Source organism: Macrobrachium nipponense, chromosome 1, assembly GCF_015104395.2.
Source record: "Macrobrachium nipponense isolate FS-2020 chromosome 1, ASM1510439v2, whole genome shotgun sequence".
Taxonomy (NCBI): Eukaryota; Metazoa; Arthropoda; class Malacostraca; order Decapoda; family Palaemonidae; genus Macrobrachium; species Macrobrachium nipponense.
In genome coordinates, this window is record NC_087200.1 from 3,284,981 (window position 1) to 3,298,816 (window position 13,836).

Sequence of the window (13,836 nt, forward strand, 5' to 3'; positions counted from 1 at the left end):
AATATAAACCATTAACGGCCTACATTCAACATGCAAATGAACACGGACTTCGTCCTCCCTTCTTTTAGGAAACCACAGGACATCTGTAAGAACCCGGAGAGAGAAATGAGCGCTCTACATGCTATAAGCCGAAATGTGGTAGACTTTAGCATACTGTAGGATCATACCAAATGAAAGGATGCTTTCTACTTTACCAGTCATCCTGCTTGAGGCAATATTACTTTACTAAGGCTATTGTTCATACCCTGCATGAATGCATGACAAGGGTTTAAGATTGTAATTTGCAGAAACCTTAGTCTCTCCTCACCCTCCCCTTAAATTGGATGTAGAGGAGATATAAATTAAAAACTAACACTTCATAATAAATACAGGTAGGGAAAGGATGAAAACTTCATAATAGATATAGGAAAGTAAAAGATTAAGATACAACTTAAGTGAGGGGGATATCTATTAACTGAAACAAAAGATTTTCTGCTTCACATCAAATTCTTAATTGGTTATCCCTTTCCACTGCTGTGACAAGCAGACTTTAGTGTAATAATACTGTACTTTGTATCTGAGACATGCAAAGTTTGTTTGAAAACAATGTGCTGAAGTAAGTCCATATTTTACCAAAAACCTAACTTATTGAATCCTCAGCATGATATGGACCTGGATCACCATTAATGTTTGATAGAAAAACGTTTGCTTCTGGCTTACCTTTTCAGAAACTGTCATGAAAACTGATACTGCATTAAAACAAATTAAATTAGTTTCTGTAAGAAAAACAATGTTACAATTTACTGGTACCTTTCCTCATTGATGATTCATGATTCTGAGTGCTTAAAGAGAAAAGAGATCCCTCAAGGGTAGTTTCTTCCATGCTGCATTACTAATCACTCATTTTCAATAAAGGCTAAGCCTTGTGGCAACGTTTCTTGGGAAATTAACTTCCAGATCTTGAGAAACATACCACCTGGTTGTGAAGACATAGGTCAAATTAATAACACAGTACACACAATGTAGTGTAAATACGTACACAAGACATAAAATTTGAACAAAACCTACGTAATTCCATGGGTTAATGTGTATGCTATTCCAAAAAAATAAATAACCAAACAAATAATGAGGACCAACTGTATTAATTGTTTAAATATATGAAGCCAACAAAATAAAAGTTCACTAATATATAATGTTTGAGTATTGCCTACATCACTAGTACCTTATATTCAACAGCTTACTTGAGGATTCATCATTGACAACTTTTCGCAGCTTTAAATATATATCTACTTCTAATGTAAAAGAGCACATGAATCTTAATTTCCATATATTCAGCAAGGGAAATAGTAATAATTAACATTAAGATTTCAATGTGAGTACTGTAAAATAATATTGTAAACTCTTTGCAACCAGGGCATCTACTGTCCACACAAAATTCACCCTAAAACCTTTTGGATCATAGTAACAATGATTTCAACAATAATGCAAATATTGTAGAACAGAAGCAAAACAAATGACAGTTTAGTAGTAACAATTAAATTATAAACGTCAAAATAATGAAACTGGAAACAGTCTATCGTTACCGAGCAAATGTGATAGTGTAAACATGTAGAGCAAAACCAGTAGTGTAAATAAAAGGCAAAAGTCTGAAAAATCTTTATTTTTTCTGGAATACCTTTAATAATTAATCTCTTGTTCCTGTACATGTAATTGGTCACCAAGTGTGCTAAAGTAACACAGAACAACATACAAGAGGTAACCTGTGTATTCACAGTATTCACATTACAGAAAAGTTACACAAAATCAACTGAGATCTAATTAAATATGAACTGGACAACAAAGATGATGTAATAATTACATGATAGATATTTCCACATTCACACAAGAGCCATGAAATCAGGCCATAAAACATGCATCCACTACAGTAAACAGATCATTTATTTTTTGAAAAGTAGAATGGCCAGCATTAAATAAATATCTTATAATATAAAAGGAACCCCTCACAGGACACAGGAATAACAGTGATCTCAAAGTGTTCTTCTGACCAGGTATAAAGTTTTATGTAACAGCAAACGATGCAGATAACTGGCAAACACACAGTATTGCACTAAGTGATGTACTAGGCCAGTAAAGTGTGTTTTACATACACATCAAATTTTATTTTAAACCTTTTTGTGGATACAAATTACTAAAAAATTTTGTTTCTAACTCTCTACATGATCACAAGAATGAAAGTAAAACACTTGCTCTAATGGATACTTAAGACTAAATCATCCATATGAATATTGAAAAGTACCTTGTTTTAATAATACAATAAGACCAAGCATCTGTACCTTAACCTTTGGTTGACCTGAGAATGGGACCAAGACATTTTTTTAAATATGGAAGATCTGACTGCCCACCTCCTTTGGTCTCATCACTGAAATTGCTGTGAGAATGACCATCTTTTGGAAGACCCAAATCTTGAAAATCTGAAACCTGTTAGATGTTTCCTACAGTCTACCCATCTCACCATAGGATCAATTAAAAACTTTATTCAAAATTGTTTTCTCAAAATGCTAATGATATTTCCTTAGTGCTGTAATATTACAAAATGATAAAATAAAATGCACAATATTATTTAAACATGTTAATATGGAAAAATAAACTGTTCACACAACACTTTCTTCTATTCATCACAGACACACAAAAATGTATATAAAGAAAATATCCTTTCTCATAATTAAAAATTTAAGACTCAAAAATAACTTGCAATGTAAAGCAGCTGCAATAAGCACCTTTAAAACTTACATAACACTTCGCCAAATGCTGTCCAGAAAACATCTTGAAGAGCAAACTCAAGTCATCTACCTGTGTACCCATATCAAGTAATGCAATTTTGAGTAAGATGAGCATGTATAGGACAGGACTGATCGGATCTCCATTAAAATGGTGAATACATATAAATATAGTATAGATTTATCATATTTGGAGTATACAGATAATGGGTCAAATTGCACTGCTTACTCACTGGATGCAAGATGATTACACTGTACAGTTAAATTTGAAGACATGCATATATTGGATTTCTCCTCTGACTAGAATGAAAAAAGACTTAGATGGAGGTGGAATGTGCAACATATTCAGGATATGCTTTGATATATGAAACGTAACAAACACAGCACTTCAAACTTACCCCGCAGAAACCCATGATGTGCTATCACTGCGTCCTGTCATTGGCCTTACATACATTTACATATGCCTCTTTCCTCATACTTGTAATCACAGATAAGGGGTCAGAAATGAGGGGAGAACACCGAACCAACACACAATAAGCAATGTATTTGAACCTACTGCTATATAATGAAACTGAAAATAATAAATTATCATGAAAAGTATGTAAACTCAATGAAATGCTACAAGCAATACATTCTAAACTATTAAAGACTGGAAAGAGAAACCCCCAAGATGACACCTGCATCTGACTATTCACATAAACAGAACTAACAATTCTATACCTAAGACCAGAAACGAAGCTTTCTGAAAACAGTACAACAATGGTCTAAAATGAAGTTTGATGGAAAAAGTTTAAACACAACACTCTTGAGTAGCTAGATGAAAAGGTTATATTATCTCAACCAATTTCTGGTAATCTAAAAGATGTGACAGCAAGATCTCAAAGGTCATACCTAACCCAAAAATGCTGCATATCCTTTTAACTGAAATTTAACAGTACTAGATACAAAATCTTTTCCCATTCAAAGTAGTGCCCATGCTGTCCCTCCACCTTGCATCATATTTACCTCTTAAGGATGGATATGTATCACCACTTCTAGAAATGTTTCTAAACTCAGGGAAAATTCCATGTTTTTTACACTCATGACAGTTTTTCATTATAATTAAATTGCTTTTGTTATTGTTGAACATGTTACAGTAAATTAAGCAATAACAAGCCATTAATATATCATTATACATGTATATATGTAAGGTATTTCAAAACTTTTATTTCATTATCCCCTTGCACCTATGCATCTATAAATTGATTTGAGCTGGTTCCTACATCAACACAAGTACTGGTTCATGTAAAGTAAATTGAAAAACAAAACCTAATGATAACCTAAATACTGTACTGCATTTTTTACAAAAAAAGAGAGAGAGAGAGAGAGAGAGAGAGAATTAAAGTTTAATCATGAATTTGATGAGCTAACTATGCCTTAAAGTGAGTGTATGATGTGGATGAATGTCTGCTGGTAGTATATAATTATGCAAATATATACACTGTATGGCACATTTCTTACATTGAACACATACAGTATATAAATTAAGCAACACAATAATGTATCTGTTATATATAACAGTAAACATGAGTGTTTATATCCACTTGGTTTTATGAATATCCGTGAATGTACGTGCAATGATTTTCAAAAATACATAAAAATGTACAGCAACAGACTGCACTCAAAGCAGAGAGGATGACTAATTAAAATAACATATGTACACTGTACACTTACCAAACTATTTACAGTAAGCCTTATTAAGTCCAATTACTATGCAAAACATATAAAAAAATATAAACAACACTGAATTCATGACAAATGCTATGGCTTCTTATTGCATTTTCACTGATAGTGATGTTATCCACGTGCCATCTACAGTGACAGATTCATGTATGTTGCAGTACTGTGCCCCTTTTTTTCATGAAAGCAGGATCTAACATTATCAATAACTGCATAATGGCCGACTGCAATATTACAGTAAATTCATTTATGCCATAAAAAAAATTGTATTTTTTATGGCAAATCAATCCAGAGCATCTTTATATATATATATATATATATATATATATATATATATATATATATATATATATATATATATATATATATATATATATATATATATATATATATATAAATGGACTAATGAATGAGGAATGAACACTGAGTGTTACTTTGAGGAAAACCAAAATACCTATGTACATTTGACACCTAACACTAGGTTCTAGCATCTGCTTAAAAGATACAGTTACTATCCTTCCTTGATTCATTTCCCATTAAATCATTTACTAATTCCTTTTAAAAGAATTTTCTCTTTTACAAGATAAGGTTGCATCATCATTATAAAAATGATAGGTTTGAGTTATCTGCAAAATACTAACACCACTAACTCATGCAAAAAGCTTAATATTACTGGGTGTTCCATAAAGTATCATTGTTAGGAGCTATTACACTGCTAAAAATCCCGAAAAAAGCGGTAACTACACTACCAAGACTCCTTAAAATATTATCAAAACTAAAGCTTCCATTGAAAGGTCAGATGATCATGAGAAACTGTGCTCTGAAAATATAAGGGGATAACCTTGGATGTATAATGAAGCACCAATACATATTAACTAAGCAAAATTATGTAGCTAGTTGCAATCACAAATGATGTTGGACCTTCTTTCTGTCATTGCTCATTACAATTCCAGAGAACATGTTTTGCCCAATGCAATCAGCTGTTCACAGTTGGCACACAGCAGCTTGTCTTCAATGCACAAGATTCACATATCTTAACAGCCATGCAATAAGTGAGGCCTAAAATACAAATCACTGTTATTTAAAGGTAAAGAAATAATGATCCTGTCTTTTATGCTAAAAAAAGCATAACGATTGCAAAATACAAAGTAAACTCTGGCACAATTACAAAAAGGGAAATTGTTTTTGCTCAAGGAATGCTATTCTACATGATGATATTCAAGATGTGGACTAATAGAAATTATGGTCTTGAAAAGTCTGTGATTTTACCATTTCCTAAAGTAAGGTTTTACTACATAATAATATTCTTGCATTTTATAGAAATATAACTTGATCTGATATACAAATTGGCACATTTCTCAATTCTAATTTTGCTCTATGACATATAATGATGATCAGAAGCACTAATTTAAATGCTTTATTTCCTCTAAAAATATCAGCTACACAGTATCAAAGAAATAATAATAATTTTCTACAGGAATCACTCAAATCTCCATAAATTTTTGAGGAAAAAATAAATATCATATATACAATGTGATAAATGAGACAAATCATCAATGCAATAAGCATTTTCAGTTCATTCTCTTCTACAGGTAGTGACAGTCCTATTGCATTCCTCTTCAAACAACTGAAATTGACACTGTACTCATTTTAATTTGCAAAAAAATGAAAATCTACCATCAAAAGTGTGCAGAAAAGAAAACAAAGTTCACTGTCATAATAGATTATGAAAAGCTTTGCAACAAGAAAAGGAGATGCACAAATACCACAAACATTGAGCTTTCTACCTGCAGAATAATGGAAGCTACTTGTAGAAGGTAAAAAAGATGCTCCCTTAGCAAAATGTCTTTAGAAATGTAACATAGATACTGCACCACACTCAAGAGGTTTGTCTTAGACCCTAAATGTGGAAAGATATATTTGGAGAGTTTTGTCAGAGATGTACGCTCTTAATAGTTTGTATATCAAGCAGAACACCTAAAATGTATCCTATATCTGTATATCGCTTCTTAGTGTATGACTGAATGAACATCTTTGCCATTCTAATGGCATTGGGATTTGAATAATCCGACCCACATTACAATATAACAGGAACTACATACCTAAGTAAGCTCAAACACTGGAATCAAGCAGGTATCAGGCAGGCCACAAATTTGGAAAATGCCAGCTTCTAAAAATTTACTTATTTATCTCCATACAATGGCACCCTATCATACATTCATTATAACACAGTATCACTGTCTTTACGTACCAAAACCACCAATGCGACCGTATGACAACTCTTTGAACTTTATGATGGAACTTACATCTCCAGTACTATAGCCAGATGCATATAAACTCTTTGTCTCCAGGACCAGCTAGGGACATGACACTTGCAAAACTGTGGCTGCAACATATAATGCTGACAACTGCTAGGGTATGGTGTTCAAGGTAGGGTGTAACTGCAGAAGTGGGATACAAAAACACTAACATCAAACTGATCAGGATAATCAAATTATGATGTTTTTTTAAAGTTACTTTCACATAGCTCTTAAACTCACTTGCAGTTTTCAAGTTACATAACTACTGCACACAGTACTGTGTTCTAAGAAAATGCTGGAGTGGATCATTCACGATGGATGTCCTGAAGTGACAATTTGGAAAAGTAATAGTAAAAAATATTCAAATCAAAGATAGCAAAAACATCAAATACTATCAGACATTGTTAAGTGAACAGCCAATAACTTACTTCTGGTGTCTTTAAAAATTATAATACTGGAACTTTTCTCTTGTCAAAATACTAACATTCTATGCAGTGTTCTAATGTATAATATATGAACAATACAAAACATAACAGTTAAAATGAGGAAAAGTGACAAATATAATTTTCCACTTTATACAAACTAAAGCCTGCTATAATACACAATGATAATCTACCTTATCTCCAATATGCACATATAAATGTTAATTATAAGGTACTGCAGAAGTTTCCATGTTATCCACGGTTTTTCTTCCACTTCTATCCCTGATAAAACTCACATACAGTTGCTATAATGTATGGTCTTTTGTTTGTAATTCATTTTACATCATCTCAAAAAAGAAACCCCAGTCTGTAATGTCTAGACCAAAGTACTACACTGACTCTGGATGCAAAGGTTACCAAGTACAGTATACATTTACATAGTGAACCACTTCTGCTCTGGTCCACCACTGTCCAATCACTGTAACCAAGGAACCATTGACATTTAATACATGGCCTTTCTACTCATAGAGAATAGAACAAGTCCTAGTGAAAGTATAATCAATGAAGGGACATAAGATGGGGCCTTGGAAGTGATTTCCCAAATGCAAGGAGGATCAGAACAATTCTGTAGTAGCTTCTGAGCTCCAATTGGATCATGGTGCCAAAGATCCTTTTGAGCTGTCTGGGCTGCGATTCTGAAGCTTGGGTCGCCAGTTGTAACTAGATCAAATATGCACGAATCCAAGTAGTAGTCAGTAACGTTGAATTCTTTACATAACTTTGCAGCCTGCAAAAGAAGTAAGGCATGAAGTAAATGCGTCAGGATGAAAACATAAATAAATACGTAAAACACATCATAGGCAGGCAATAACACAAGAAAATATTTACTAACAATAGCTGTGTCCTTGGGGATTTGAAGCAATGTCCACTAAATTTGTTGGCTAATGCTTAATTCACTTGGCTATTATATGTTTTTTTTTTTTATCCAGCTTACATAGTGGATGTTAACTCGTCTTAAATATCAAGTTGGGTATCAAAATTTTCTTGTGTATCAAGTACACTTGACAACAATAACTTGAGTTGCTCTTCAGGTAATATAAAAGAAAATTCCTTTTCTTTTACAGTTACTATGGCAACAACTTCTAGGACCCTTTAAATGATCTCACGTGACTTTGGCCACTGAGGTGAATTCTACAAAATGTGTTTTTTCTTTAATTTAAACTGAAGTCATATCAAAAGTATCCAACATTAGATGCCATATGGGAATTCCTGGTTTTTTTCTGTATATACCATACATTGCATACATTTGTAAACGCAGTCACTGGGCATTGGCATCACAGTAACCTACTTGTCTTTTCCTTCATTATTGCCCTTACTAGCTACACTCTCAATATTCTACTCTAAAAAAATATTCTATTTTTGTAGACGACTATCTATATATAAAATCTTTCTGCACACATATACTTTAGGATGAATCAGTCAACCACAAATCTCAGTACACTGCTCTTTGAAGGTTTTTGTAATCACTGCTACTTGATGATTCTCCTTCCATAAGGCTCTCCATCTACTGTCGCTATTTATGCAACACTGAAATCTGGGAAATCCCCCCCTAAGACTTTCTTCCCTCAGAAATCTAGGCCTATGTTTCAGTGACAGGTAGTGTAAAATTCTCAGAGTGAAAAGAGTTTTGAAGTTACTAAACACTAATTATAATCTTAACATTGTTACACCCTATCAAAGAACTCTTGGGGGAAATTTCTGATATTTTGGACCTTCAAGCATATGTCAAGTAAGTCTCAAGCTAGCTAGCAACATATGTATTATACTTGTGGGCAAAATTCTAACATAATGTGTGTGCTATATTTAAGATTATGTTCTCTATAAAAGTAATTAATAACACATAAAAAACATTCATCCACCTACCTACCTATCTATCTATTTATCTATCTAACTTGTATTTCCACAGTTGTGCCATGGATAAAGAATTAAGGGATGCTTTCATGAAAATAAAAGGAGGAGATATCAAGACTTTCGATTTAATTCTCAAGTCATCTTCAGAATACTAGACGGTTTTAAGAAAACAACCAACACAAAAACTTGGTCAAAACATACAGCTAGCTACTAATATCAGAGTACACAAAACAACCTGTTTGCAAAGTATCTAACAGTTTGTTTTACTAGTGAATCATTAAGAATAAAACTTTTCAGCAATTCGACCATCCTAAAAAGAACATCACTCAAGTTCATGTTTCTAAAAGAATTAATGTGGCATGCTTCAACTGTCAATCTGTTGCGCACTGATGAACTTGAAAAAAGATGCTTTGTCTGAATTCCAGTCCATAGGTTGTTCAAAGTCTCTTACGTGACAAAAGATGGAATTTGAGCTACAGTGGAACCTTAATTTTCGCACATAATCCGTTCCAGAATTTCCCACGAAGTCTGGAACGTATTAAATCCGAAACAATAATTCTCAAAATGAATAATGTAAACACAATTAATTCATTCCAGACACCCAAAAATATATACATTTTATAGGGACTAAACACATATAAATTACTAATAAAATGAATAAATTAACATTTGACATATTATATATATATATATATATATATATATATATATAATATATATATATATATATATAATTTTATGAAATCAGAAACCTGCCTAATGTCAATACTCTTACTTTGAAATGGTACAGATATATCAATGACATAATATGCCTGTGGCCTATGGATCAGGACCTGCTAAAATTTTAGAACTTTTGAATGACCTGGTTCAATAAAGAAAATTCAAAGTGGAAATAGAACAAAATAAAGCCCTGCTATTTCTCAACACAGTTGTCATGAGAACCAAAACAAATAGTTGAACCCTGTATAAAAATGCTGGAAAATGTTAAATGATATTTTGTTAGTTGAAACTCAAGAAAACCCCACTAAAATTTTTCATACCTGGTTTTTTTAATAGTTTAATCACAAAAAGTTCATTTAATGATGAAATTGATAAACAACCCCAGGAATATGTGAATATTTCTCATAGAAAATACAGTGAATAGGCGAATTTCCAGCAAATAATGGGTAGATATGGTCCACAGAGAATTCTGCGAATCTGGAGAACACGAATACGGGGCCCACTGTACTTGTAATTTACGTTACATACGACAATCTGACAAGAAGCTGTACAAGCGAGACAGTATAAAAATAATGCATGCTTTCCATATACAGTGGAACCTCGGTTTTTGTAGACTTCTTCTGACGATATTTTGCCTCAGATTTCGTACGTATCCTCAGATTTTGTACACTTGGAAATGCTCCTTCCAGGGCCCACCGCTTGACTAGGCCCTGTATCAAGCGCCCAAACAAAGCATCCCGCGTTCTCTCATGAAACAATTTGCTTTTGTGTTCATTGTTTTTGTGCTTTTTTATGAGTGCAACTGCTAAATAAACCATCATGAGGCTAAAGAAAGTTCCAAGAGCAACAAAAGAATAAAAACAACAGCAACAGCAAAGTAGTTTGTAGGCTTACTCCCTGAGTAAACAAAAACTCAGAAGACCTTATAACGAAGCTGAAAGACAAAGATACAAATTACATGTTGATTAATTTTGTGGCAATTCACTTTTTGATGAAGATGATTTCAAACAGAATCTACAATGAAAATTGAATGAGTTAGATATTCCTATTCCCCATCATGTTTTATTAACCTGGCCAAGTTGTATATAGTTGATCAGTATACTTTTTGTTTAATAGTTTATTTTATTGACAAATTTTTCATTGGCAGTGGGAAATGCAACCCTCTCAAAAAAAACATATACACACACACACACACACACACACACACATATATAATATATATATATATATATATATATATATATATATATATATATATATATATATATATATATATATATATATATATATATATATATATATATATATATATATGACATGCCATAATTATTCACATCGAACCGTGATCCATTTTTTATATCAATTCAAGCTACAAATGTCCTTTAATATCTAAATTCACTTTACCTCCCAAATGATATATTTTCATATATGTACCGAAGGGGAATTTTTTAGTTGATAATAATTTCGTCCCCCCATGGGATCGAACCACCGTCCAAGTGGACGGGGACGAAATCAGGACAGTCAGTGACGCTATCCAATCAGCCAACAGAGACGCTATAAGTTCATATCGATTCTGACCTTACAAATCACCCTCGATCTCGGTGCTTTCGTAATTAGAATCGATATGAAACCCCGTCTACCATGTTAGCCAATTCGAGCGTTTGACAGCACGTAGCCTTTTGTTATGAATAATTATCACATCGATCCCATGGGGGGACGAAATTATTATCAACTAAAAAATTCCCCTTCGGTACATATATGAAAATATATCATTTGGGAGGTAAAGTGAATTTAGATATTAAAGGACATTTGTAGCTTGAATTGATATATAAATGGATCACGGTTCGATGTGATAATTATTCATAACAAAAGGCTACGTGCTGTCAAACGCTCGAATTGGCTAAACATGGGTAAGACGGGGTTTCATATCGTATTCTAATTACGTAAGCACCGAGATCGAGGGTGATTTGTTAAGGTCAGAATCGATATTGAACTTATTAAGCGTCTCTGTTGGCTGATTGGATAGCGTCCACTGACTGTTCCTGAAATTTCGTCCCCGTCCACTTGGATTGGTGGTTCCGATCCCTGGGGGGACGAAATTAATTATCAACTTTAAAAAATTCCCCCTTCGGTACATATATGAAAATATATCATTTGGGAGGTAAAGTGAATTTAGATATTAAAGGACATTTGTAGCTTGAATTGATAATAAATAAATGGGATACGGTTCGATGATATTATTTCAAAACAAAAGGCTACGTGCTGTCAAACGCTCGAAAATTGGCTAACATGTAGACGGGGTTTCATATCGATTACTAATTACGAAAGCACCGAGATCGACGGTGATTTGTAAGGTCAGAATCGATATGAACTTATAGCGTCTGTTGGCTGATGGATAGCGTCACTGACTGTTCCTGATTCGTCCCCGTCCACTTGGACGGTGGTTCGATCCATGGGAGGGGGGACGTTAAATTTTATCAAACTAAAAAAAATTTCCCCTTCGGTACATATATGAAAAGATATCATTTGGGAGTAAAGTGAATTTAGATATTAAAAAGGACATTTGTAGCTTGAATTGATATATAAAGGATCAGGTTCAGATGTGATAATTATTCATAACAAAAGGCTACGTGCTGTCAAACGCTCGAATTGGCTAACATGGTAGACGGGGTTCATACGATTCTAATTACGAAAGCACAGAGATCGGAGGGTTGAAGTTTGTAAGGTCAGAATGATATGAACTTAGTAAGCGTTCTCTGGTCTTGATTGGATTAGCGTCACTGACGTCCTGATTTCGTCCCCGCTCCACTTGGACGGTGTTCGATCATGTGGAAATTATTATCAACTAAAAAATTTCCCCTTCGTACAATATATTGGAAAAATATATTCATTTAGGCTAAAGGTGAATTTAGATATTAAAGGACATTTGTAGCTTGAAATGATATTATAAATGGATCACGTTCGATGTGATAATTATTCTAACAAAAGGCGACGTTTGCGTCCCCAATTTGCTCGAATTGGGCCTAACATGGTTAGACGGGGTTTCATATCGATTCTAATTACGAAACCCCGAGGAATTCGAGGGTGGCCCATTTGTTAGGGGTCAGAAATCCATTCGAAACTTATAGGTCCTTCTGTTTGGGCTGATTGGCTAGGCGTCACTGACTGTCCTGATTTCGTCCCCGTCCACTTGGACGGGTTGGTCGATATGGGGGGACGAAATTCATTATCCCAACTATTCCCCTTCGGTACTATATGAAAAATATAATTCATTTGGGAGGTAAAGTGATTTAGATATTAAAGGACATTTGTAGCTTGAATTGATATATAAATGGATCACGGTTCGATGTGATAATTATTCATAACAAAAGGCTACGTGCTGTCAATCGCTCGAATTGGCTAACATGGTAGAACGGGGTTTCATATCGATTCTAATTACGAAAGCACCGAGATCGACGGTGATTTGTAAGGTCAGAATCGATATGAACTTATAGCGTCTCTGTTGGCTGATTGGATAGCGGTCACTGACTGTCCTGATTTCGTCCCCGTCCACTTGGACGGTGGTTCGATCCCTATGGGGGGAGAAACGATTATCAACTAAAAAATCCCCTTCGGTACTTATATGAAAATATGATCATTTTGGGAGGTAAAGTGAATTTAGATATTAAAGGACATTTGTAGCTTGAATTGATATTATAAATGGATCACGGTTCGATGTGATAATTATTTTCTAACAAAAGGCTACGTGCTGTCAAATGCTCGAATTGGCTAACATGGTAGTACGGGGTTTCATATCGATTCTAATTACGAAAGCACCGAGATCGAGGGTGATTTGTAAGGTCGAATCGATATGAACTTATAGCGTCTCTGTTGGCTGATTGGGATAGCGTCACTGACTGTCCTGATTTTTCGTCCCCGTCCACTTGGATGGTGGTTCGATCCCCATGGGGGGACGCAAATTATTATCAACTAAAAATTCCCCTTCGTACATATAAAATAAAATATCAT

General features: G+C 33.9%; 1 protein-coding gene across 2 annotated transcripts in view; it reads right to left on the reverse strand.

Annotated features, from left to right (window-relative positions):
• Positions 1–1,623: 1,623 nt before the first annotated feature.
• The window catches only part of LOC135219099 (repulsive guidance molecule B-like), a 317,762-nt gene continuing 305,549 nt past the window's right edge, over positions 1,624–13,836 (reverse strand). For both annotated transcript variants that reach the window (XM_064255539.1, XM_064255540.1), the window contains exon 6: positions 1,624–7,984. In XM_064255539.1, coding sequence (XP_064111609.1) covers positions 7,700–7,984 — 285 coding nt within the window. In that variant the 3' untranslated portion in view covers positions 1,624–7,699. The remainder of the gene's footprint in view (positions 7,985–13,836) is intronic.